At 41.1% G+C, this 27,842-nt stretch overlaps 1 protein-coding gene across 4 annotated transcripts; it reads right to left on the bottom strand.

Moving 5' to 3' along the window:
- MRPS5 (mitochondrial ribosomal protein S5) lies at positions 1 to 27,842 on the bottom strand. 4 transcript variants are annotated; one of them, XM_047781228.1, is made up of 14 exons: positions 27,603 to 27,617; positions 24,749 to 24,976; positions 24,433 to 24,625; positions 24,153 to 24,233; positions 21,724 to 21,861; positions 16,947 to 17,072; positions 15,280 to 15,513; positions 12,406 to 12,440; positions 10,690 to 10,780; positions 7,703 to 7,749; positions 6,661 to 6,718; positions 6,015 to 6,077; positions 1,412 to 1,548; positions 1 to 339 (listed from the first exon to the last, which is right to left on the bottom strand). In XM_047781228.1, exons 3-14 carry the CDS (start codon positions 24,485 to 24,487, stop codon positions 115 to 117), a joined length of 1,290 nt encoding a protein of 429 aa, XP_047637184.1. In that variant the 5' UTR covers positions 24,488 to 24,625; positions 24,749 to 24,976; positions 27,603 to 27,617; the 3' UTR covers positions 1 to 114. The 4 variants fall into 4 exon arrangements, with proteins under 4 accessions (XP_047637184.1, XP_047637183.1, XP_047637185.1 ...); XM_047781227.1 differs by lacking the exons at positions 24,433 to 24,625; positions 24,749 to 24,976 and having other exon boundaries at positions 27,603 to 27,842; XM_047781229.1 differs by lacking the exons at positions 24,433 to 24,625; positions 24,749 to 24,976; positions 27,603 to 27,617 and adding an exon at positions 26,072 to 26,090.

Here is a 27,842-nt window from a genome sequence, read left to right as displayed (position 1 = left end):
GTAAATAAAGAAGTTTAATTGGCCTTTCCAGCTTAAAAAAAAAAAATTGAGAATCCTGGGTGTGAAGGGCTGAGTCTCTCCCAGGTGCTGGGCTGAGCCAGGCCAGAGGGAAGCCTAGGTGGCGGCTCTCTTTAAACCTGACCACACAGAGCGCTTCATTCCCTGAGCGGCCTTCACATCTTCCCAGTCCAGTGTGATGTCTGGAACCTCATCTTCTGGCTCTGGATCCTTTCTCAAGGCCCCCTGGGGGGAGGCAACCACGATGGGCAGAGGGCCACATTCCTCCCGGAATTCCACAACATGGAGACTCTTCTTATCAGCCAGTTGTTGATGGGTTTCCTGGACACAAGCAAATTGACACACCAGGTTAGGTCTATGAGGTATGTCTACAACTTAACAGATCTACCTGATCATAAATATGACCTATCTAAAACAAATATTTTAGTTAAATCAAACAATTAAATTTAAATGTGCTTTTGAAGGATGTTTTAGATGGTACTAAGATCCACATACAAGCACATTCGTGTGCACTCACACACACACACACACAACTGTTCAAAAAGATCTCTTATGCAAAGCTTTTTCTTTCAATGAATTTTCCTATTTTAAACAGAGATAGCTACAATTATTCCATGGATCACTTTATTCAGAAACTGCCATTGCACTCTGTCAGGAAGCCTGTCAAAGCACTCAACAAATGGAGGTCAGTGAACGTTTCCTGAACCTGGCCATCTTCTGCTTACCCAGCTCTGCTAAGGTCCACCCATCCTTTCAAGGGACAGGCCATCCCTGCTGAGCTGATAGGAGGGCAGCCCAGGGGGAGGGGGTACATGCAGTCACAGCCCTTCCCTGCTGCTGCTGGAGGGACTGTGAGCCTGGCCCAGGCTAAGGGTGTGAGCTGGGCAGAAGCCCAGAGCTCCCATCTATTCAGAAAAATAAACAGGCACGTTAATGTTCATAGTTCCTACTACCTCAGGTGTCCCTCTGAACTACCTATGCAGGTGACATGAAAACCGACTGCTTCAACTGAAGACTCCTCTTGAGCGGAGGTGCATGAGGGGCTTCACCCTAATTCCAACTGCAAGGATGAATTAGGAAACAGCTTCTTCTTACTTTACATTTTTATGCTGTTGGAGCTTTAGAACAAGCACGTATTCTTTCCATAATAAAACAGATTATAATTACTGGCTTTTAAAAATACTTAATTTTGAAACTTCAAAACAGCTATGGAGTACTTTTTTTAAAGGTTAATTCTCATGAACTAACTCTTCAGTTGGATTAACTGATCTGAGGCAGCCACAGGCTACAAAGAATGCCTGGTCCTCAGGTGGCCCAAGAGCAATTCCAGGACAGCCCAGGACAACAGAAACACCAATAAGCCCTTCTATTTCAGAGTCCAAGGAAGGGTTACCTGGCGGGAGAGCCCAAGGAAGAGGCCCCGGGTGAGGTTGAGCATGTTGACAGAGCCAGACACTTTGGCGTACATGTCTTTGATGCCAATGAGCCGGCAGATGGTCATGATGGCCCGGTGGCAGTGGAGACCGTAGCCTAGAAAGGGGAGAAACAAGTCAAACACCCACCTATTTAAGGGCAATGCAGGTGGCATCACCTGCTGGCTTCGCGTGGCTTCTGCCTCTGGGTTTAGGAGACCCTGGTTCTGCTTCCCTGCTTCCCAACTGATGCCCCTTCACGAGGTATTAAACTTCCATGATGACATTTATTTAAATGATAAAGATGTTATAAGGATTAAGAAAATACTACATAGAAGTTCCGGAGTTCCCGTCGTGGCGCAGTGGTTAACGAATCCGACTAGGAACCATGAGGTTGCGGGTTCGGTCCCTGCCCTTGCTCAGTGGGTTAACGATCCGGCGTTGCAGAGAGCTGTGGTGTAGGTTGCAGACGCGGCTCAGATCCAGCGTTGCTGTGGCTCTGGCGTAGGCTGGTGGCTGCAGCTCCGATTCAACCCCTAGCCTGGGAACCTCCATATGCTACGGGAGTGGCCCAAGAAAAACAGCAAAAAGACAAAAAAAAAAAAAGTTCCTTGAACACATGGGCAAAAAAAACAGGGCTATTAAGATTCTTGGAGGTTTTCCCCTCCAGTCACTCACCCTACTCTTGTCTATTTGTAATCCCTTTTCCCTAGGAAGAGCTTTAAAAACACAAAGCAAACACATCACTCTGCATGTAAGGCCCTTCACTTCCCACTGTCCCCCAAATTAAAATAAGTACAGTTGACCCTTGAACAATACAGAGGTTAGGGGCACCAACCTGCCACACAGTGGAAAATCTGAGTATACTTTTTTTGTGTGTCTTTTGCCTTTTTTTTTTTTAGGGCTGCACCCGTGGCATATGGAGGTGCCCAGGCTAGGGGTCAAATCAGAGCTGTAGCTGCTGGCCTACACCACAGCTACAGCAATGCCAGATCCGAGCCGTGTCTGTGACCTACACCACAGCTCATGGCAATACCGGATCCTTCACCCACTGAGCGAGGCCAGGGATCAAACCTGCAACCTCATGGTTCCTAGTCGGATTCATTTCCGCTGTGCCACAACGGGAACTCCTTGAGTATAATTTATATAATCAAGTCTCTACACCCTCAGTTTCACCACATCCAAGGTTCTGCATCCATGGATTCAACTGATGCACCATGCAGCACTGCAGCACTTAACTTTTGAAAAATCCAAGTAAAAGTGAATGTGTACAGTTCAAAGCTGTGATGTTCAGGGGTAACAAAGAATCTCTCAGCCTGCAAAGCCCTCCATGACTGACATCTGGCTGACGTCACCCAGAGACACTGCCTCCTCACGCAGGCTTTCCCCCTGCAGGGCTTTGCACGCGGTGTTTCCTTCCGCCTGCTCGCCCTGCATGACCCCTTCTTACTTTCCTGGTCTGTCTCATGTCCTCCTCGAAAAGACCTCTTCTGACCACACTACTGAAGGTGGCCTCCTTCTTCACCCTCCCACCTCCTGCAAACCAGCAGCCTGACTGCTGCTTTCAGGCACATAGCCAAACTTGTTTATCCTATGTTTCTCCTCAGCAGAATGTGGGCTCCCTGAAAGCCAGGATAGTGTTTGTTTACTGCTACATCCCTAGAGCCTAGACCTCATCTGGGAGATGCAGGTAGGAGAAAAACACCCCAAGTTTAGATTCTAACATTCTGATTAGCCAACCATGAAACTCAGCACATGTCTTCCTGCACTAAGGCAGAACATCTACTCTAGAAGCTAAACATTTACTGGTTCCTGGTTTTTCAAGATATTTTCAATATATGACTGTAAAAACCATGTTTGGACGCAAGTACGTATTTGGATAAAATATTGTCATCTAGAACTGTCTCTCCTATTTAAAAGAGGCAATTCATTATGGACTCTACAGCTATGCCCAATCATTTAAGAACTGGGACTTTGAGAGGAGCTGAAGACAGGTAATAGCAGGGCAATCTGTTTTTCTCCGTGTCTGTGTTTGAACAAATGAATGCACACACAGGAAGTGCACAGGTGTACACACACCTGGAGAGGGGTGCACATGCAAGATGGTATAAGGCAAATCTTCAAAAGGGCCTGAGAGGTAAGACTCTACCTGCCGCAGCTCACTCGATGTCCCTGGGTGAGAGCCCCTCCTCCCTATGACACCTACTTAGCAGATCTGGGGGTGAGCACCCGGGGGAAGGTGTGTACCCTGCATAGCACCTGGGCCGCATGAGAGGCTCCATGAATGGTAGCTACTGTTTTGTGCACACACAAATATCCATATGGTCAAAGCCCTATGACAGTTATTTGACTGAACATCAACTATGAAGACTTCCAGGCAGAGACTGTGTCAAAAAACACTTGTTATAATAAAAGTTAAATTAGTGGATGTCTGTATGTATTGTATAGGAAATGCAGTGAGGTATAAAATACTGTCCTACAGCCAAGGTAGATGTGTGCCATGGTTAAATAAATTTGTGAATGCTGCATTCTCTATCTCCCTCTGGGAGATGTACATTGCACGGTAATGCATTAAAGGTTGCAGCATTCACAAAATATACAGTCATCTTTTTGACTTTCCTTAATCCAATTTTCCCACTTGATACCCCTTTTTGAGTAACACCTATTACTACCTCCCCGTAGAAATAGTGATACACAGGAAAACAGTTTAGGAAATGCTGTCTGTAATGTATCATACTGTCCTTTTAATTTCAAAACCAGAATATTTAACCCCAATGCACAAGTAATGAGTCTACTACAAAGAAACCTGAAAAATACAGCTTTGATTAGAAGACAAGAAAAATTTAAAAAAGGCAGCACCTGCAATTAAAACTGGAGTAGTCTTTTAAAAATCACTCTGATAAAAATGTGTCTAAGGTAATATGTCCAAAAAAATATGGCACAAACCAAAAATGCAAGCCATGTATGTGATTTATAGATTCTGATACAGAAATAAAGTTTTTTTAAAAAAGAGCTAAAGCTAGGAGTTCCCGTCGTGGCGCGGTGGTTAACGAATCCAACTAGGAACCATGAGGTTGAGGGTGCCATCCCTGCCCTTGCTCAGTGGGTTAAAGATCTGGCATTGCCGTGAGCTGTGGGTGTAGGTTGCAGATGCGGCTCGGATCCTGCGTTGCTGTGGTTGTTGGGTAGGCCGGTGGCTATAGCTCTGATTCAACGCCTAGGCTGGGAACTTCCATATGCCGCAGGAGCAGCCTAAGAAATGGCAAAAAGCCAAAAAAAAGAGCTATAACTAATTTTAGTAACATATTTTATTAATCCAATATATCCAAAACATTATCATTTTAGCACATGATCAATACAGTAATATTTTTGAGATATTTCTTCTTCTTTTTTTCATACTAAGTCTTTGAAATCTGGTGTAATGTATTTGACACTTACCGTGGCTCTCAGAAGCCACATTTCAAGTGTTCAATAGCCACACAAGCTGTGGCTACCACATGGAACAGCACAGATCTAAACCTTAGTCTAAGTGTTGTTGTCTTTTTAGGGCTGCACCAGCAGCGTATGGAGGTTCCCAGGTTATGGGTCAAATCAGAGCTGCATCTGCTGGCCTACACCACAGCTACAGCAATGCCAGATCTGAGCCATGTCGGCCACCTACACCACAGCTCACAGAAACATCGGATCCTTAATCCACTAAGCAAGGTCAGGGATCGAACCTGCGTCCTCATGGATGCTAGTCAGATTCATAACCTGCTGAGCCACAAGAGAACTCCTCAATACTTTTTCTAATGATGAAATGCATGGTTTTTATTTGGCATGTGAATGATTAATTATGACTTTAAAGCAGAAGGCGAGTTCTGGTGCACTAATACAATCAGTACTGTATTTGACTTTTTTTCCTTCATTTATTTCCATGCCATATTGCTAGCAAAGTTGTGTGAGCGTTGATGTGAAAAATTTAAATACTGTACAGTGTATTACCTTCTGATCCAGACTATTAAAGATGTAGCTAGAGTTATATGAGATCATTTTTACTGCAGAACCACAGGGGAAACACAAATCAGCATGTTCAAAATTCTACACCTAGAGACCCCTAGGCATGACTGCACAGTCCCATGACCCTGAACTCTGCCTGCCTGCCTCCCTACTCTTCCATAAGACAGACAGAAGGTCCATCTCCAGACCCTCAGAACTTAGTGTAGCACCTGGTTTACAAAAGATGTTCAATCAATATTGGATGATGACAGTAAATGAGTAGAACTGAATAAGCTAGAAGAACCTTCTGATACCATCAGTAAATTCTCTAGGAGAATTCCCACCACAAACCCAACTACTCACGTTTTTACTGTTTCCTACTGCTTTTCCCACCTACAGTTCCCCCTGGAATGTGCTTGTAATCAGGGGAGCCTGGGTAGGTTAACTACTTTTTACTTCCCCAAGAGTCTCAATCTTCTTAAAACTAACAGAGGCCTTTCCATTATGGTATTTTCAAAATGAGTTCAGATAAAGGTGAGCAAAAATAGAGGACAGGAGGAAATTGTCTGCTCTGTTTTATCTTCGACAAATTATTTTTTTAGTTACCTCTGGGTTGTTTCTTCATCTTGATATGCGTCCTTTTAAATTTTAAAGAAATATCATGGTATACTGGAGGGTAAAAACATAAACATAAGGATTAGAGGTGTAGCTGACAAATACCCCTGACAAATACCACAAAGCAGCTAACACTCCCCTAAATAGCCATCACACACTGGCCAAAAGGGATTTCACCCATTAATAACCTTCTCAGGAGAGAAAGTTTGTTTCTACATTTTATACATTTTTATGTAAAAATGTAGTAACAAGCAGAGAAACACAAACATACCTATAGAAACATACTGTCACACATAATGAAACAAGTATAAATTCCACAAATTCTAAAGGATTAACACTCATTTGTGGAGTTCCCGTAGTGGTGCAGTGGTTAACGAATCCGACTAGGAACCATGAGGTTGCGGGTTCAGTCCCTGCCCTTGCTCAGTGGGTTAACAATCCGGCGTTGCCGTGAGCTGTGGTGTAGGTTGCAGACGCGGCTCGGATCCCACGTTGCTGTGGCTCTGGCATAGGCTGGTGGCTACAGCTCCGATTCAACCCCTAGCCTGGGAACCTCCATATGCCGCGGGAGCAGCCCAAGAAATAGCAAAAAGACAAAAAAAAAAAACAAAAAAACAAACAAACAAAAAAAACTCACTTGTATGGTCTTCATATCGCTCTATGTAATGCAGATAGTGAACTGCTCTGTTCTTTGCCTAAAAGAAAAAGGGAAAATATTTTTCTTTTTCTTTCTTTTTTTTTAAGGGCCCAACCCACAGCATATGGCGGTTCCCAGACTAGGGGTCGAATCGGAACTGCAGCCACTGGTCTACACCACAGCCACAGCAACACCAGATCCGAGCCACATCTACGACCTACACCACAGCTCATGGCAACGCCAGATCCTTAACCCACTGAGCGAGGCCAGGAATTGAAGCTGTGTCCTCATGGGTGCTAGTCAGATTTGTTTCCGCTGAGCCATGATGGGAACTCAGGAAAATATTTTTCTTAAATCTACTGTTTGAATTTACATTTTCTCAAGGATTTCAAAAAATACCTTTTTTTTTTTTTGCCTTTTCTTGAGCCGCTCCCGCGGCATCTGCAGATTCCCAAGCTAGGGGTCAAATCAGAGCTGCAGCCGCCGGCCTACGCCATGGCCACAGCAACGCGGGATCCGAGCCGCATCTGCGACCTATACCACAGCTCATGGCAACACCGGATCCTTAACCCACTGAGCAAGGCCAGGGACCAAACCCACAACCTCATGGTTCCTAGTCGGATCTGTTAACCACTGAGCCATGATGGGAACTCCTCAAAAAATACCTTTTAAAAAATATTTTATTACAAAAAATTTCAAGTTTATACAAAATTTCACTATATACTTTGAAAAGCTAAGGATTTGATTTAAAAAAAAAAACAAAAAACCCAAACAAAATAATAATCTCTAATACCTTTTAACATTCTGTCAGTTTTGAAATTCTCCCTACTGTTTCATAATTTTGGTAAGCAGTCACAAATACTATAGAAATGAGACAAAAGAATACAAGTACTTCTGAAACTGCTTTTTATGAGATAAATACCCTTTGACAGTAAGCCTCAGGGGACAGTTCTTATTTTGATTTTATTTTTTTGTGGTTGCCATAGTGTCTAGCACATAGCTTACTGATCTTTTACCATTAACAAAGGAAAAATGTACATACTTTTCTGAAAGCATCTGCCCGTTCAGTGGCTTTCCCAATGGCAAAACCTTTAAAAGAAAAAGAAAAAATATGAAAAGGAGCATAAATTTGGCACATAATGTCCTTTACTACATTTTATATTTCAGCTCCTACAACATTTCCCAGGAGTTCATCTTTCTTCTGCCCACAGAAAACCTGCTGTACAAAACGAGTAAGAACGCATGAGGCTAGAAAGATCTGCTTCTCTGTTTCGGGACATTTTGGAAACGTACCTGTGAAAGCAAAGGTTAGATGCCTAACACTAACTTGTACAAATTTCTAGATAAAACTAAATATACTCAATAAGAATACTTTAAAAAAAATCATGCTAAATTAGTAAGGTGAACAGTTTTGAAGATTTCTGAAACAGATTTAAAATAACCAAAAAAGTTGGGGGGAATACACACTTCTATAGAGTCAAACCAGGATTTCACTGGAACTTTCAAATGCAATTTAGATTTCAATTAGCCAGGAAATAAAATCAATGATTTTTGCATTTATAAATACTTAACCCTGTGAAATGAGGTTTATCATAAGTTAGTGGAAATGTCTGCATTGTTTTCTATCACAATTATTTGGAAAAATGTATTTTGTTCTTGAATTACATACTGAAAAGTAACATAAGACAGTACTATTCCATTAGATATGCAAGACATCTGAGAATGACGTGGCAGAAGGGGCTTCAGATTACAATTCCAAACATGAATTAAACCATCTAAGTACTAGAGAAATGAATATATGAGTGAAAGCATTCATAATCTTCTAATGAAGCCTTTCTAACAAGACACAAAAACAGAAATTAAAAAGACTGACAAACTTGCTATTTAAAGATTTAAAGCTTCTGTGGATTTAAAACTTTTGTGTGGGGAAAATTTGAAAACTCAAAGTCAAAACATATGATAGACAAAGGGCTAATGTCCTTGATGTACAAAGAGCTTATACCAATCAACAAGGCAAATAATCACCCAAGAGAAAACGGGAGAACTAACAGATCTCAAAAAGGAAATAAGGGCCATTAAACACATAAAATGCTGTCCAAACTCTCATAATTAAAGAAGTGTAGATCAAAACTAAGAGATATGCTTCCCACTGTCACTTATTTATAATCAGCAAAGTCTGACTCTCTCTAGTGCTGACAAGGGTGTGACGGCGCAGGTAAACGCAGACTGATACAGCCTTATGTTAACCCTGAGGCAGCAATTTTACTGTGAGAAATTTCCCCTATTGATATACTTTCAAAAGTACAACAAATGACATGTACAAGTAGCCCACTATTTTCATAAACAGTAAAAAAGTGGAAACAACATAAATATACAGCAATAGGAAAAGGTTACAAGAGTTGTGTTTGGGAACCTCCATATGCCACAGGTGCAGCCCTAAAAAAACAAACAAAAAAAATTATGTTTATCCATACAGTGGAACACTATACAGTCAAGACAAAAAATGAAGGGGAATCCATTTACACTAATACATCAATCACTGGGTATAATACTAAGCAAGAAAAACCAGGTATAAAATCATGGATATAAATAATGTGATCCCTCTGTATAAATTCTTTTTAAGAGCTGTACAGTGATATCTGAACAAAGAATCTCTGGAAAGATACAAAAGTAAGAGTTAAGAGTGGCTTAGGTAGGAGTTCCCGTTGTGGCGCAGTAGTTAACGAATCCGACTAGGAACCACAAGGTTGCAGGTTCGATCCCTGGCCTTGCTCAGTGGGTTAAGGATCCGGTGTTGCCGTGAGCTGTGGTGTAGGTCACAGACGCAGCTCAGATCCCGTGTTGCTGTGGCTCTGGTGTAGGCCGGTAACTACAGCTCTGATTGGACCCCTAGCCTGGGAACCTCCATATGCCATGGGAGTGGCCCAAGAAAATGGCAAAAAAAAAAGAAAAAAAAAGAGTGGCTTAGGTATTACTTGTTTTGAAAGTCTCAGTAAGGATTTAAACAGACAGTTTGCCAGTTTTCTTTCCTTCACACACCCATGTATACATTTCAAAAACAGATGTTCACTATGGAAACTTTACAGAAAAGTACCAGGAAGAAAATTTAAATGATTGGCAAACATACTGATTAAACATTTTTAATCTTTTCAGTGTGTATCTTTTCAATCCTTCCAGTTTTTTCTTTGCATATAAACATACTTTTTAAAAAATTGGGGCGTTCCCATCATGGCTTAGCAGTAACAAACCTGACTAGTATACATGAGGATGTGGGTTCGATCTCTGGCCCCACACAGTGGGTTAAAGGATCTGGCACTGCCATAAGCTGTGCTGTAGGTTGCAGCTGTGGCTTGGATCCCGTGTTGCCATGGTGTAGGACGGTAGTTACAGCTTCAATTCGACCCCTAGCCTGGGGACTTCCACATGCGGTGGTGAGGCCCTAAAAAAGACTAAATGAATAAATAAATAATTGGGATTACATTATACAGTCTTTTATGAAGTGGGTTGTTTGTTTTTTCGCCACCTCCTTCCCAGGCCAGAGATCAAATCTGAGCTGCTGCTGCAACCTACACCACAGATGGAGCAATACAGAATCCTTAACCCGCTGTGCCACAGCAGGAACTCCTGGGTTTTTTTGTTTTTTTTTATCTACTATTATTTTATAAGTAATTTTCCATAATTCTTTAATGGCTACAGAATTTACAATGTATGGCTATACTTCTTTTATAACTGTGCCTCTACTGTTGAACATTTAGTGCCCCCCCCCAATTTTTCACTGTTATACACATATTGTCTTAAGCCTTTTAAAATGTTCATTGTCCTCACAGGAAAGGCAGATATAGGAAGATTTATTTTTTCTTTTCTCTCTAAGGGATTACATGGGCCTACCACAAGGTCTATAAGCTCCAAGCCACTAAAAGATTTCATTAGTAGAAAAAATCTGAACCCAGTGACTCTACAGCTGAGTCCAGGCCACACCTGTCCTCCACCTCCACACCAGCACCTCATGTATTACCACACCCCATTCACCTGCAGCTCCTTTGCCATTCCCCACAGCGACCAGGACACGGACTGATCTCTTTCTTCCCTCTTTTGCTGTCATATTGAAAACATTTCTCACCTAAAAGACAAAATGTTTCATAAATTTTAGACCTTAACAAAAATTCTGAAGGAGGAAACTGGAGTGATCTCTTTCCACACACAGAGGTACACGTGGTATACAGGCAGCTCATCCCTCAATTCCGCGAGCATGAAAAGCAAACTTTCTCCAAAGGAAAGCTCCATCTGCACTGCTTTTTCAGGACTAAAATGAAAAAAAGATTTTCTCTTATTTCACGGTTTGAGATAACTTTTTTTTTTTAATTTTTTGTCTTTTTGCCTTTTCTAGGGCCGCATCCTCGGCATATGGAGGTTCCCAGCCTAGGGGTCTAATTGGAACTGTAGCCGCCGGCCTACACCAGAGTCACAGCAATTCGGGATCCAAGCTGTGTCTGCAACCTACATCACAGCTCACGGCAACGTTGGATCATTAACCCACTGAACAAGGCCAAGGATCGAACCCGTAACTTCATGGTTCCTAGTTGGATTCGTTAACCACTGAGCCACGACAGAAACTCCTGAGATAACTTTTAAAGAGACTTCAAGCTGTAAAGCACAATGCACTATTTTAATGAATGCACCATAAGAAAAAAAAAAAGATGCTGATCAAACTTTAACATAGTCTATAACTGATTCTAAGACAAATCACAATATTGGGGATGCTAAAATATGAAAAAACATGCATCTTAGAAATGATAAAATGCAGTGTACAGAAATAATTAGTAAAGGACTAGATCAAAGGGTTAGGCTCAACAGATAATAGAAAACTTGGAAATATCTGCGTATTATGAACTACAGGATAATCTCTATTTTTTGCATATTTATAAATTTACCAAGAACAATGAAACTGTTAACTAAAAACTGCTTACATGGCAGCCCTTTCCCCATAAAATGAAGTTAAAGGAAAAGGGAGCTCCAGCCCACTCTTATGGATAATCTTACAGAAAGGAAGTAACCCAATTCTTCAAAGGAATCAACCCCCAAATGGTATAAGCTGGGACCCTAAGATATCAAATACTTACATTTTAAACTCTCTAATACAGCTGATATTGAAGAAACAATATGTACACTCAATCATACAGTCTATAGACGATTATTCCATATGGCATCTAACACTGACAAAGTATGCAGCACTAGCTTGAAGGGAAGCTGGCTATTTAAGGAACTGCCCTGGAAAGAGTGATTAAAACTTACCTGATACAGGCTTCAGTTTCAGGGGCCTACAAGCAGCACAGCAGACCATTTCCCCATCAAGAGCTGGACATTCACAGTAACTCCACGCTTTGTACCCCTCCCCATGCTCCTCTCAATTGCTGCTCCCTGAACTGTCAGATACAGATGATTCAGGAAGAAACTGCTACTGTGACTGTTTTGCTTTGGGAAAGAGGAGGTTTAAATGTAATCTCCAAATTCTATTATCAACAATATCACTGAAGTTGCCTTGTCATGAGACCTCAGTTGGTAGCCTCCCAAAAGGGCAGCCAATATCAAGTAACAGAAATTAGTTTATTTCTTTCAGAAAAAAAAACAAAACAGAAAAAGTCCTGCATCAAAGGCTTTTCCTCCCTGTTCCTCTTGCCCTATCCCTACTCCACCCACCCCAGCCTCTCCAAAGGCTTAACTGGGTATTTAATTCAGCATGCCTACCTCAAGTATCCTGGTATCAAAATCATCATATGTTTCTGTGGGGAGAAAAGAAACAGGTATACTGATAAATGTGTCTATATGTATAATTAGTGTATGAAAGCATTTTTTTTTGCCTTTTGTCTTTTTTGTTGTTGTTGTTGTTGTTGTTGTTGTTGCTATTTCTTGGGCCGCTCCCACGGCATATGGAGGTTCCCAGGCTAGGGGTCCAGTCGGAGCTGTAGCCACCGGCCTACGCCAGAGCCACAGCAACGTGGGATCCAAGCTGCGTCTGCAACCTACACCACAGCTCACGGCAACGCCGGATCGTTAACCCACTGAGCAAGGGCAGGGACCGAACCCGCAACCTCATGGTTCCTAGTCGGATTCGTTAACCACTGCGCCACGATGGGAACTCCCTGAAAGCATTTTTTAAGACAGGCACTATCACCAACTTTTTTGGGGGGTATATCCATGAGATATCTAAGTTTCCAGGCCAAGGACTGAATCCTGGCCACAGCTGAGACCTGCACCAAAGCTATGGCAATGCCTGTTCCCTTAACCCACTGAGCTGGGCTGGGCATTGAACGCACACCTCCACAGCAGCCTAAGCCCCTGCAGTCAGATCCTTAACCCACTGTGCCACAGCGGGAACTCAATCACCAGCTCTTAAGACCTCAATCACCAGCTCTTAAGAAAGAATCTCAGATATTTTGGTGTCACTCCCCAGGCCATACCCTGTTCCTTCATCATCACCAGAAACTGTTCCACCTCTAAATTCATAAACCCGGCCCCCATCTCCCTGACTGCATCCTCTTACCCCTCCAGCTCTCACTCAGTGACTCAAAGATGATGGTTCTTGGACCTCCCAGCATCTCTAGACTCTTGACCCCTGTTCCCCTTACCGTCACCCCTCTGCTCTTCCAGCCTCTCCCACTAGGTCGAGATACCACAGTCCAACATTTCCACCAGGTCTTGCAAATGTCCTCAACTCCCTCACCTCTCCCTGTCTCCATCACACCATCCAGGAGAGAATTGGCACAGCTGTCTGGCCACACCTGACCAGCTGGGTGCTACTGGAGATGTCAAAGCAAGGTACACAATAAAAATTCTTCGGGCCCCTAAAAATTCATGGTCTCCAACTCAGCTGAGTCCTCCCTGCTGCCTGGTGGCTTTCTGCATCCCTTGGTTAGGTCTTTCTCTACTCACCACAGCAACCATTTCAAACGCTCTCTGTGTTCTTTTATTTTTTTAACTTTTTGCTATAGAAATTTTATAATTATAGACAAAAATGGAACAGTAAAATGAATGCTTATGTACCATCAGCCAGCTGCAATGAATATCAACTCACAGTCAATCTTCTTTCACCTAAACTCTAACTGCAATGAATATCAACTCACAGTCAATCTTCTTTCACCTAAAGTCTAACTCCTACTCCACTTGATAATTTTGAGGCCAGTCCCATACCCTACCTTGCCAACAAAATTATCAACCTATTCTGGTGGCCATGCTCATCAATGCCCTCATGTCCGCCTCACAGACTCACTGAAACCTCAAGAGACCCAGCACTCAACACAGTCCCTGCCCCACCCCCACTTCCACACTAACAATACAGGCTCATCGACTCTGTCCTTTTTTCTATTAACAAGTACATTTATCTATACTCTAAATCTGGGCTCTCATTAGTGACTTAAGTTTATGCGTTTCTTCATTCTTTCAACTGAAGCGTTCTGCTCAGCCCTAAGCATGGTGGCCTTCGTCTCTCCATCTCAGCCCCTCCTCTCCTCTCCTCTTTAAGCCAAACTTGAGAAAGCGGCCCAGCTCTTGTCTACTTCATCTTCTATGATTTTTCAGATGATTTTTACTTTACGTAGGAAGTGGGGAGGGGGTGATTTTGTTTTATAACTTAGTCTGATAAATATTATCAACTTTTTTTTTTTTGGTCTCTTCTAGGGCTGCACCCGCACCACATGGAGGTTCCCAGGCCAGGGGTCCAATTGGAGCTATAGCCACCAGCCTACACCAGAGCCACAGCAACACAGGATCCAAGCCGTGTCTGCGACCTACACCACAGCTCATGGCAACGCTGGATCCTTAACCCACTGAGTGAGGCCAGGGATCGAACCCACAACTTCATGGTTCCTAGTCGGATTCATTAACCACTGAGCCACGACGGGAACTCTGATATTATCAATTTTTATTTCATGTGTATTTTATGAGCCTAACTAACAACTATCTGGTTTCACTTGTTATCAAAACAACACTCCCCGGAGTTCCCGTCACGGCATAGCACAGTGGAAACGAATCCAACTAGGAACCATGAGGTTGCAGGTTTAATCCCTGGCCTAGCTCAGTGGGTTAAGGACCTAGTGTTGCCATGAGCTGTGGTGTAGGTTGCACACCTGGCTCAGATCTGGTGTTGCTGTGGAGTAGGCCAGAAACTGCAGCTCCAATTTGACCCCTAGCCTGGGAACCTCCATATGCTGCAGGTGTGGCCCTTAAAAAAAAAAAAAAAGAAAAGGAAAATAGCACTTCCAAGGCATGCTGTTCCCTACCTCATGACCAGGAGTGTTTGGGAAACTGCATCCTATATGTGACTTCTATAGATCCAGAATCCACACCACCACATTCAAAGGCTCTGAGAAGCCACACAATAAAGATACCAGAACCCAGTGCTCTGCATTCTGTTTGTAGAAGACTTCTTGGTCTATAGCCCTCTACTATTCCATAAAATACAGCTGGGTAATAATAGGAAGTTATTTAAATGATGCTCAAATACTTTTGGGGGGGCAGGGGGAAGACAATCTAAAGAGATGAGTGAATGAAATGATATTTAAGAATTCCAGAAACAGGAAGACCCTCTCTGTCACAATGGTAAGCAAAACCAGGATCTGCTACCTCCATTGGGACCAGGATCCGGGGGACCAAGACTGACGCCTCCCCATGTGTTTCCACTCCATCCTCGCTCCCGTTTAACCTTCATCTTCCTCCTCCGGTCCCACTCTTCTCTCTGCTGGACCATATCGGCCTCCACCTTTTCCTGGTCTTCCTTGCTCCTCTGGGCAATGGTCTGTACAGCACCATTTCTCATAAGAGGGATATTCAGACCAGGCCAGAGGAAGCCATGCCGTCCTAAAGATTTAAAAATATACACAAATAAGACTTTGTACAAAGCACTTAATTCTTGAGTGTTAAAATACCAAGCAATGGGTATATGGATAATGATACTACTAGTGGGAGTTTAAACTAACATAATCACTTTACAGCTCATTTGGCACTATCTACTAAAATTTTAAATGTACCTACCCTAACAGCTAGTAATTTCACTTCATAGAAAAACACTCCCATACAGACGTGAGGCATATGTGTGCTTGGACAAGGATGCCCATGGAAGGGTTATTTGTAAAGAAAAAAATGGAAACAATCCAAATGTCCAGCACTATTGGAACGGTTAAATGAACTATGGTACATCCACCCTACGAAATATTCTGCACTAACTGAAAGAACGAAGCACTCTATGGGTTCTGAAATGGAACTACTTCCAAGATCTACTATTGAGTAAAAAAAAAGCAAATTATAAGACAATATGTACATATGGTATAATCTAATTATTTCTAAGAAGAAAATATATATTCCTTTCAGGGTGTTTATGTATACAAAAGCACCAGAATGTCAGAAGGTAACACATCGAAATGAGATCAGTGGTTTCCTTAGGGAAGGCAACTGGGATTGGGGAAAACAGACGGGCATCGGGGGGATTTAGGTTTCTCTACAGTCTCTGAATATTTTTACTGAGAAAGTATACATGCATGATTGTTATTAAGTTTTTAGAAGTGATATATAATAAAATAAAATACAAGAAAAGTCATAAAGAAAAACACCCAAGCAGATACGCAAGAGCTACGAGTATAGTGAAAGGTGTTTATGCCTGAAAGGCTATTACTACCAAAGATAATTTGTCAGCAACCAGAGTACAAATCCAAGTATACTACACTATTTACATTCTTTAAAAAACACAAATATAAACAATCACATGTTCTAGGAGTTGGCAAAGTAAGGCCCACAGTCCAAATCCAGCCATCACTTATTTTTGTTTTTTTGTCTTACTGGAACACAGCTATGCCCATTCGGTTATGTATCATCTATGACTGTTCCTGTGTTACAACAGCAGAGCTGAACAGTTGTAACAGAGACCTTGTGGCTAACAAAGCTGACAAAATATTTGCTCACTAGCCCTCTGCCGAGAAAGTTGGCCAGTTCTCCAGTTATTCCATCTCCTACCACTGAATTTTAAGTTCTTTGAGGGCAGGGACTTTTGCAGCAGATGCCACACAAGGGCACTTAAGGTTTGTTGAATGAATAACCAAGTGAATGAATCCTTTACTACGGGATTTTCTTTCCCCTCAATCTTAGGGCAATAAGCCATTTGGTTGGACTCTAAAACCCCAGATCCTAGTCCCCTTCATTAGAAATGTTTTAATGCTTCAAGTTTGTAAAATATCTATAAAACTAGGGGGGAAAAAATCTTAGAAAGTACATTAGGCTGTTTTTATAAATAAATTTACCTTCACCAATGATCTGACCCCTGTTCAAATCCTTTCTTCTCTTTTTCTTAGTTCTTTTGCCTCTTCCTTTTCTTGCTCCAGCACCACTCTCTGCTAAAGCACCTTTCCATAGCTCATCTGCTGTCACTGTAGAGAAATAGGTTTTAAATTTTTATTCAAGCAATGATCTATGGTCTATTGATTTATTTCTGTTGAATAAAAACAGCCAGAAGTCAGGTTCACTTGTATCATTACAGAATGAAAGCAAAATTAAAACAGTCTTTGTCCATGTCACGTGGTTACACCTGAAAAGCCTGAGAGGAGGCGTGTCTGCTCCTTTCACAGAATATGGCCTCCCGCACAAAGGACAGCCAATATTCAGATCCCATTTGCTTTCCAGTAGACTCATTTCCCAGACATTTTATCAACTATGTTACAGGTCTCTTCCCTGACCTCTTGCCTCCATTATAACTATTGAGATAATCAATAACTAGCCTGGGTGAAAATAGGTCTCAGCCCAAAGAACCAACATTGCAATTTGAACCCATAAATCTTAATAATTTAGATTGTTTGCTCTATTCTGTAAATACCTAAACATCTCTGTATATCCTTCAAAATGAGATGCTCAAATTCATCTTCAACTCTAATTAAAGGCTAACCAATACCTGGGAAAGAATGAGTAGGTTAAGGGTCTGAGAGTTAATACTTACATGTGCATGTGGTATATTCTTAAATCATGGTTGTCTTTTATTTTATGTATAGACCTTGATACTGCTAATTTACTTCCATTCATGAATTTACTGGATCCCCAGATTCTTCTTCTATCATATATTTCAATCAGTATTTTCCCCTTTGTACTTGTGGAATATTCAGATTCTTTACTTTTTTTTGCAGCTGCGCCTGCAGCATGCAAAAATTCCTAGGCTAGGGACAAAACCCACACCATAGTAGCAACCCAAGTTGCTGCAGTGACAACACTAGATCCTTAACCCACAGAGAACTCCCAGATTTACTTTTGATCACTTCTAAATATGACTGGTGTAGCTACATCATTTATTTGATTTAAATTGTCTTCACAAGGACTTCCACCTTTCATAATACCACAAATTGATTTTAGGACCATGGACCATTACCAATTTATTTAATAAAGAATCAGAGCCACATTGTTGTAGTAGTCAAAAATCTAAGCTATATTTACATGCCTGAAACACTAAACATATTAGAAGTCAAATGAGTATCTTCATTCTCCTTCTCTTATGAGTCTTAGGGTTTAAAAGTCCTACCTGCTTCCTTCCCAAAAGGCCTTACATCTTGATCCTTTGGGTAGGTAACATGAAAATGGAAAAATGTTTTGGATTTGTAATATTTTTAGTGCTTTTTACCTATACATTTCAAAATACACACATATTATTACAGTTGGTCTTCAAAACTGAAGCTCAGAGAAGTAAGCAAGCTTCTACATCACACATTGCTTTTCATATCAGAACAAAGCGTTAACAGCTCAAACTTTAGATTTACAATGATTCATTTACAAGAACCACACTAAAGACTGATTTTCTCTCCTAATTGCTTTATGCATCATTTTTTAAATGATGGTGTCTATAAATGCCAGTGAAAACTTGAAAGTCACAGTGAAAGCACTTTCAATAGAGGCATAAAGGTCCATCGATCATAGCTTTTCTTAGAATCAGAATAAGCAAATCTCTCATTAAGACTAAAAGGGATTAGATTTTAAAAGGAACTTGATATTAAGAAAAAGACATAAAAGACTAAAGAGTTTAGTTCATTTTTTTATGTATGAGTACAATAAAATTAACTACATTTGAAAAATACAGAAACTCATATGTCAACTTTTGAATGCCATTATGCTATTAAAAATGGTTTTAGTCTTTGTCCAGATTATAAGAGAAATTGCTATTTTTTTAATCTAGAAAATGAAGACATATGAAGAATATATATATATATATATATATACTTTTTTTTTTTTTTTGGTCACCCCAAGGCATATGGAGCTCCCAGACGTGGGATCAGATCCAAGCCACAGTCTCAACCTAAGCCGCAGCTGCAGCAATGCTGGATCCTAAACCCACTGTGCCAGGCCCAGGATCAAACCCATGTTTCAGGACAGCACCAATCCTGTTGCGCCAAAGCAGGAGCTCCTGAAGAATGCTTTCTAAAAAATCCCATCACCACTGTTAGATCAGATGTATTTATTTTTATTTATGTATGTACACATAAATATATATGTATATATTGTTTTATTTAAACAAAATTGAAATTATATGTATATACAATTGCTTATCTTGTTTTTATTTAACTTAACACATTACACTGTGAGCCTTATCTCAAATTCCTGATTATTATTCAGAAACATAATATTAAATGGCTACAAGTTGAATTAAGTTGTTTTGACATAGATTTTACTACTTTAATATCAAGACATACTGGTCTAAGATTCTAATTAACTTAAAATGCTATTTAGAATAGATTTACTATTATTTTAACTTTTTCTTTCATTTTCTGGAAGTGCATAGGTTAATATATATATCTGTTAACTCTTGTGGTTATACAAAATAAAGTTCATGTCCACACACATACCCACAATCCACTATTGCATCCAACTTGATATACTAAGCTATTTCTCTCTTAATCATGCAAAGTAGCATTGCTTACTAATTTGCATCAAAGGGATTTAAACGGTACACCCTCTATGGCAGAGGGACAGATTTACAAGTACAATGTTAAATATTCTTATGAAATCATAATGAGGTTTGAAAAATTGGTTTTGTTTTTTGTTTTCAATTTCTTGGGGGAGATTTAGAAAATCAAAAACCACTTCCTACTGAAACAACAAACACTAGTCCCATGATGCTTTCAACTGAGTTCATTCCCGCCTGGCTTGGGAGCAATAAATTCATAAGGGTACAGAGTCCTATCACTGAGTGAAAAGAAAGGCTAGTGGAGACTCAGAGGCAGGTGGAGGACAACAGCGCAGGGACCAGGGTCTCAGAGGGCAAGGGGCACCGCTAGAACACAAAGAGAGAGAAAAGGCCTTCTAGGGCAGGGAAAAGACTATTTTTTAAAAAAGCCTATAAGTCTGATATATGCCCTAAAGTATACAAAGTCAGCTCCTAGAAAACAGTGGGACCAGGGGCACCAAGGAAGAGGCTAACAGCTTCAACTCTACCCACCTCTCTTTTTGCACCAAAAGCCACAGATACAAGCAAGCCTGTATTACTTGCAATCCCCCATCATCTGGTCCTCTTTTCTGTAATAAGCGAGCACTACAAGACTTTCAAATTAAAGCGATCTGTACTCACACCATGACACATGCTACAGTTACAACAATGCACAGGAGAAGCCCGTATGCAGACACGGGAAAACACACAGCCCACTGCTGCCTGAAAAAAGTGGCAAACCGAGGATTTTAGGGTAGTAGGATTACAGGTGGTTTTTTTCTTTTTGATTCTGTATTTACCAAATAGTCTAAAATGAATTGGCTTTATAATCCTAATTTCTTTTAATGTGCCTAACACTAAATTGTGGATTCAACCTCCATTTATTACAAGCTAATTTCAGTTCAGATTGGACTCTTTCAAATACTATTAGGAGTAGCATTAGCAAAACAACATCTACTTAAAATGTACTTTTCAGGTTAGCCCCATGTCCTCAACTAAAGTGCAACTGAGAACAGACTTTGAGTATACTCGTGGTGTGAATGTAAATTGCAGAGATTTGGGCCACAATTCAATATTCTTTAGACCTATTGGGCCTGAAATGAAGGTATTTTAAGTAAAGCAGCACTCCCAAAAGTATAGTACAAATACAATTGGTAGCATGTGAGGTAATTCTAGGAGGTACATGAAGGAACATTTTTATTTCAATAGTACAGGCATACCTCAGATACATTGGGAGTCTGGTTCCAGATGACTGCAACAAAGTGAGTATCAACATAAAGTGAATCACATTAATTTTTTGGTTTCCCAGTGTATATAAAACCTATGTTTACACTATATGGTAGTCTTAAGTGTGCAAGAGCATTATGCTTAAAAAACAATGTACATGCCTTAATTTAAAAACACTTTATTGCTAAAACATGCTGACCTTCAGTCAGTCATAACAGTAACATCAAAGATCACTGATCACAGATCATCCCAACAAATACAATAATAATGGAAAAATTTTAAATATTGTGAGATTACCAAAATGTGACACAGACACAAAGCGAGCAAATGCTGTTGGAAAAAAATGGTGTAGATTTGCTGGACACAAAAGTGTCACAAACCTTAAATCTGTAAAATAAAAAATATAGTATCCAAGAGTTCCTGTTGTGGCCCAGTGGTTAAGGACCTGACATCTCTGTGAGGATGCGGGTTTGATCCCTGGCCTCACTCAGTGGGTTAAGGATCTAGCATTACCAAAGCTGAGGTGTAGATCACAGATGCAGCTTGGATCTAGTGTTGCTGTTGCTGTGGTGTAGGCTGGCAGCTGCAGCTCCAATGCAACCGCTAATCCAGGAACTTCCATACGTTGTAGGTATGGCCGTAAAAAGGGAAAAAAATATTTCTTTATATTCTACATATAAACCTATATATGGATCTATATATGGATGGTATCCACAAAGTGCAATAAAATGAGGTATGTCTGTACGTCATATACATATATGTCTGTACATCATATACAAATCTCTAAAGTATTTATTCACTTAGGAGAAAAAAGAAAAAGAAAAATTAAGATACAAAAGCACCTACTATTTTCCTATTTTATGAAATGGGAAGTTTGTGGCCAGTCTACATACATTTAGTGAAGAAACTATAGGATCTGTACTGTTGGCCCATCCAGTTACTGGGAGAAGAAATACTGCATTGTGTTTGAAGTGCACAAGCCAAGCTGGTAAAATGATGGTTGTCTCTGGTTCCTGGAGGTGACAAAGGGCCTGCAGGTAGATGGAATAAAACTATGTTAGATGCACTATGCCTATGAAGAAACATTGTCAACACCAAGTAATTAACTATTACTAATTAAAATAAGCCACTAAAATTCTGAACTTTTAGGAAGCATATTTTGAGGACAGTCTTTCTTTGAAAAAAAAAACAAAACTTGTGGAGGCTGACTCAGATGACATAGTGAAGTCTATTAGTTCATTTAGTGAATTATTCAATTAAAAATAAATAGAAAATACTGGCTTTTCATTTTAAATAAATTCAGGTCTTCAATAATCATTCCAAATCCCATTATGTTAGACACATTTTAGCTTTTCTTGTGTGCCACATGGTAGGTCTGTATTTTAGCTTTTCTTGTATCCTCCTCAGTCTTCAACAAAATATCTAATGCACATGAATTTATTCTTACAGTTTAGTACTGCAATCCTTCATATACTTTAAGAGCCTAACAATCACTACCATCAGATTTAGAATTCTTTAATCCTTTTCAAAAGATCAAAATACTACTCATAGCTAATAATGTTAGCCTAAAAAGGTCCAACTGTCAAAAGCAGAAAGAAATCAACTTCAGAGTTTAGAAATAATCTTTTTTAATGTGCTGTTGCTACAAGCTTTAGAAAAATAGTGCAATGAAAATAAAGCAATTTTTAAAAAGACAAGGCAATTATTAACTCTACGATGAAGAAAAAACAAGGCAATTTCATTAACACGAGCAGATATGTAATGAGAATACAGTTGACCCTTAAACAATGTGGGGGTGAGCAGCTGAAAATCCCACCAGCAGTTGAAAATCCATGTCTAATATAGTCGGCCTTCTCCAGCTGACCATTCTCTATTATCCTTGGATTCAACCAATCTTGGATCATGTAGTATAGCAGTACACATTTATTGAAAAAAATACAGGTATAAGTGGACCTGTGCAGTTCAAACCCATGTTGGTCAAGGGTCAACTACTACCTAGCTCCGCTGTAAAGAGCATATACATAACCTTAATAATCAAAACACTGCCTATAGATTCCATCAAAATTGTGCTTATGACTATGTTCAGAAAAAGCAGGGATGATGGTATAAGAGTAAAATCTTCAACTGGTGTAACAATGTTAGCTGAGAAATAAACAATATATGCTATCGGTTTAGAAATATAACCAGAAGAAAACTAAAAAATAAAGTGTCACTGGAAGATGAGAAGGCATAGGAAAGGGAACGAGTCTTAAGATAGAAGCCTTTTAGTATTCTTTGGAAGTACAATATTTTAAGACAATAATCTTCAAAGTATAAAACAAAGTATCTCTGTTTCATAAATGAGGAAACTGAGGGTCCAAGAGGTGTCACTTGTCCTTGGTTGTAAAGGCAGAAAGGAGAAGAGCTGAGAACAGTGCTGTCACTCCACCAGTCAGCACTCTCCCCCCCGCCCCTCCAGGGCCTTCTTCAGGGCTCTCCCCTCAGCCAAGAGTGCTCCTCTCTGGCCTTCCTCAGGAAGCCTTTTCTAGGCCCCACATCAGCCCAGGCTGGGGGCACTGCCTGGCTCACAGTACAAGGCAGAGCAGGTAGTTTACGACTGAATCACCCAAACAACAAATAAGCAAAGGCAGGAAGAGCCAGGCCCTCCTAATCCCGCTGCTGGACCACTTATGTCAAAGGCATCGCGACAAGAGAGTTAACCAGATGAACGGAGTAGGACTAAAAGTAAAGCCCAGCAAGGAGAGGTCCAGAGACTCAAGGTCACAATGAGATTTGATTCTGCCCAAAACCAGAAACCATGTTGGAAAGGGAGGATTTGATTGAACACAAGCACAGCACAGGCTCAGCAAGTGCTGCCTTCCTTCCTTCCTGGAAAGTAACTGAAGAGAGGGCTCTGCACTATCAGGTAGAAGCCAAAGACCTTCTACAAAGCCTGTGTTTCATGGAAGCATCACATTATCCAAGACAGCTCAGGACCTAGTCCTGCCATTACTAGCTGTGTAACCTTGAGCAAGTCACTTAGCCTCTGAGACTCACTTCATCATCTGTAAAATGGGACTAACAACTCCCTCATAAAAACCAGTGTGAGAATTAACCAAGATAACATACTACTAACCAGACACACAGTAATTACTTAATAAATTGTAGCCACTATTTATTAAAGCCTTGAACTATAACAACTGTAATCATTAAAAACTTGAAAAATACTCTTTAGAGCTTGTGCATTTCTATTACGAGGAAGTAACTTCGTTCATTTACATTTTTGAAAACTACGTACTCTGACACTAGATCTTATAAGAAAAGGTAGAGAAATTAAACTCACTATTGCTGGGAAAAGTCTTCGATGTCAAAATGGAAGCCGCTGGAAAGGTGTTTAAGTAAAGCTGCCTGGACCATAAATTACCTGTAAATCAAAAAAAAAAAAAAATTAAGATACATTTCCACATGAAAAGGAACAGTTTTAATACCTAAAGAATAGTACTATCTATAGAAAAAAGTACCAAGAGAATTTCTCCATGACCACCTGCCCAAGTAGATAACATCCTATCTTCTCATGTCTGAGCAGCTGCCAAGCCCAATAAATTCCTCAAATATCTACCCACCTATCAGCTGCATCCTCTCCTCCAGTCTCATGGCCCCTCCTGGTTCAGGCACCATTCCTCAGTCACATGCTGACCACAGTCTCACTGTCTCCAGTCTCTCTCCGATTCACATCTGCGGTCACACAGGCCTTTCTAAAACTACAGGTCTGGTCACCTCACAGCCCAGATATGTAATTCTTTGGACCCCAGTGGTCTGCAGGACAAAAGCCAAAACTCCTCAGCATGGCCTTCAGGGCTGCGGACTTGGCCTGAACCTTCCACATCAGCCTTATCTCTGCCACTCTCCCTTACCCCACTCTGGCCACAGCAGACTCACAGTCAGTCTTGAACTTTTGAATCCTTCTGCGTGTCTCTGACAGGTTCTCCCCATTTGCCTGAAACACCACCTCCTGGTGAAGGCACCCTAATTCCCACAGCACTCCATTTGCCTCTCTCGTCTGGAGCCTGGCAGCACCAGCTGTAACCGGACCGTGTCACTTCACAGAACAGTGCTGCAGAACAGGCTCCGACAGAATTCACTGGCAACTGATTTCTGAAAAGGGTGCTGAGAAAAATCAATGGGGAAAGAATAATCCTTTCAACAAATGGTGCTGAGACAAGTGAGCATCTCCATACGAAAGAATGGAGTTGGAACCCTACTTATACTATATATAAAAATAAACTCAAAATAGATCTAAAGGTAAGAGCAAAAATGATAAAACCTTAAGAATAAAAAATAAGGATAAATAATCATGACGTTGGATTTGAGAATGGTTTCATAGGTATGGCACTAAAAACATAAGCAACAAAAAGAAAAAACAGATTAATCAGATTTCATTTGAATTTAAAAATTTGTGCTTCAACAACACACAAAAAAAAATGAAAAAACACACAGATTTGGAGAAAATTTTTGCAAATCATTTCTCTAACAAGGGACCTCTATCTAGACTATATATAAGAACACTTATAATTCAACTAATAAAAAGACAACCCAGGAGTTCCCTAATCTGACCAGTATCCATGAAGACACAGGTTGAATCCCTGGCTTCACCTAGTGGGTTAAGGATCTGGCGTTGCTATGAGCTGTGGTGTAGGTCACAGATGCAGCTCAAATCTGGCTGTTGCTGTGGAGCTGCGGCTACAACTCCGATTCAACCCCTAGCCTAGGAACCTCCATATGCTACAGGTGAGGCCCTAAAAAGACAGACAACCCAATTTAAAACAGGTAAAGACTGGAATGGATATTTCTCCAAAGAACATATAGAAATGGCCAATATGCACCAAAAAAAGACATTCATTAGCAAGGAAATGAAAATCAAAACCACAAATTGATACCACTTCACACCCACTAGGATGACTGTTGCTAAAGACAGAAAATAACTAGTGTTGAAGAGGAGCCTCATGCTGGTGGGAATGCAGCTACTTTAGAGAACAGTCTAGCAGTTCCTCAAAAAGTGAAACATAGAATTACCATTTGATCTAGCAATTCTACTACCAGGCATATACATAAGAGAAATGAAAATGTATGTACACACAAAAACATTGCACACTAATATTTACAGCAGCATTATGGCACAATAGCAAAAAGATGGAGAGAACTCAAATGCTCAACTTGGGAGTTCTCTGATGGCCTAGTGGGTTGAATCTCCTGCTTTCTCACCACTGTGGCTCTGGTCGCCTCTGTGCAGCATAGGTTCAATCCCTGGCTCAGGAATTCCCACCTACTGCCTGTGTGGCAAAAAAGGAAACAAACAAATGCTCAACTGATGAACAGATGAACAAAATGTGGTGTATATACACAACAAAATATTCAGCCATAAAAAGGAATTAAGCACTAATACATGCTACAATGCGGATGAATCTGGAAAACATTATGTTAAGTGAAAGAAGTCAAAAAAGACCACATATTATATGATTCCATTTATATGGACTATCCTGAACATGCAAACCATAGAGATAGAAAGTAGATTAGTGGTTGCCAAGGGCTAAGGGCAATGGGGATCTGAGGGTGGGGGGTAAGAGCTACAGGGTTTCTTTTAGGGGTGATGGAAATGTTCTAAAATTGATTGTGGTGACGGTTGCATAGCTCTGAATATATTAAAATCCATTGAACTGTATATTTTAAGAAGGTGAACTGCATGCTATGTAAATTACATCCCAGTAAAGCTGCTACCAAAATAAAAGTTTATACACTAGAAAAAGAAAAAACGAAAAAGAAACAAGCTCTGAAGCCAGGTGATGTGGGTACAAAAACCTGGCATCCTCCCAGCCTACCCTTGGACAAGTTTCTCAATTTCTGCGTGCCTTAATTCCCTCATGTATAAAACGGGAATAATAAAGGCATCTATCTCATAAAGACAATGTGAAGATGAAGTAAGGAAAAAAGCAGAGTTTAAGACAGTCCCTGGCACACATAAGAGCTCAGGAAAGAAAGCTACAAATACTAGGTGCTATTTGAACGGGGCTTTGGAAAAGGAGGAGGTGGTCAGAGACGAAGAAAAGTAAAGAAAGCTCAGATCGGTTTCCGACAAATGATTTCAGTGTCAAGTTTCCCAACAAAATAAATTTCAAAAAAGTATTTTTCGACTTTTAGAGATATTTGGATTTCGAGACTACGAACGCTGGATTGTGGGTTTACAACAATACAAAGCGAATAGAGAGGGTCAAGTCAATCAAGTGGTTTCTAAAAGTAAACATCAGGCTAGAGGATAGCAGATTGCCCTTCTTCGGGCTGCAAACAACCATAAAAAGGTGGGGAAAACAGTAAGAGCAAAACTACTGATACCAATCCTATCTGACTCAAGCTGGAGGATGGTCTCCCTCTTTAGAGCTTAGCTAGCTGCTATCTGCCTTGAACATCAAATGAACCTTTGGATCATGCCCGCGCAGAAGGCGATGCTTGCATGCCACTTCCCTGCCCCTCTTAGCCGAGCAGGCACGAGCAGTCTGGTGAACTAAGGGTCCTTGGACTGATCCCAGGCCACCGTCACTTTACAGACCCGGGCCCTGAGACCCAGAGAGCGCGAGAGCGCGTGCAAGGTCACACCGCAGATCCAGGCAGGACGGAATCTGGCGTGAGGGGTCGGGGGTTGCGGCTTCTGGTTTCTTCCCGCCGGGCGTCTGCAGGCCCCGGGCGGGCCCCCAGCTCCCGCTCGGCCCAGAATGCCTGTTCCCAGCGTCCCGGATCTCACCTGCCGACGCGCCAAACAGCCCGGGAAAGAACCCCGCTGCGCGCACCGCCGCCGCCATGGTGGAGGCCCACCAACTTCTCCTCCGGGCAGCCTGTCCCAGCGCCTGACGCGATTGCTCCTCGTCCAACGGTGGGCCTCGGACCTCAAGGGAACTCCGGAGGCCTGGGGGCCGTGCCGCAGCACAGGCCGGAGTGAGATGGTTGTTGGTACCGGTAGCAGGATTGGATGAGTCCGGCGGGG

This window comes from Phacochoerus africanus, chromosome 5 (genome assembly GCF_016906955.1).
Source record: "Phacochoerus africanus isolate WHEZ1 chromosome 5, ROS_Pafr_v1, whole genome shotgun sequence".
NCBI classification, from domain to species: domain Eukaryota; kingdom Metazoa; phylum Chordata; class Mammalia; order Artiodactyla; family Suidae; genus Phacochoerus; species Phacochoerus africanus.
Note: the sequence above shows the minus strand (reverse complement) of the source record. Positions and strands in the feature narration are given on the sequence as shown.

Bases quoted from the DNA above. Each gene is read 5' to 3' on its own strand.
- MRPS5 (XM_047781227.1), bottom strand. From the start codon at position 27,660: ATGGCGGCGGCGGTGCGCGCAGCGGGGTTCTTTCCCGGGCTGTTTGGC. The intron at 15,514-16,946 runs GTAAATTTATTT...TTAAATCTTTAG, and splicing joins GGGTCAGATCATTGGTGAAG to GACGGCATGGCTTCCTCTGG. The intron at 12,441-15,279 runs GTAGCAGATCCT...TTCTCCCCACAG, and splicing joins GGATCCTGGTCCCAATGGAG to AAACATATGATGATTTTGAT.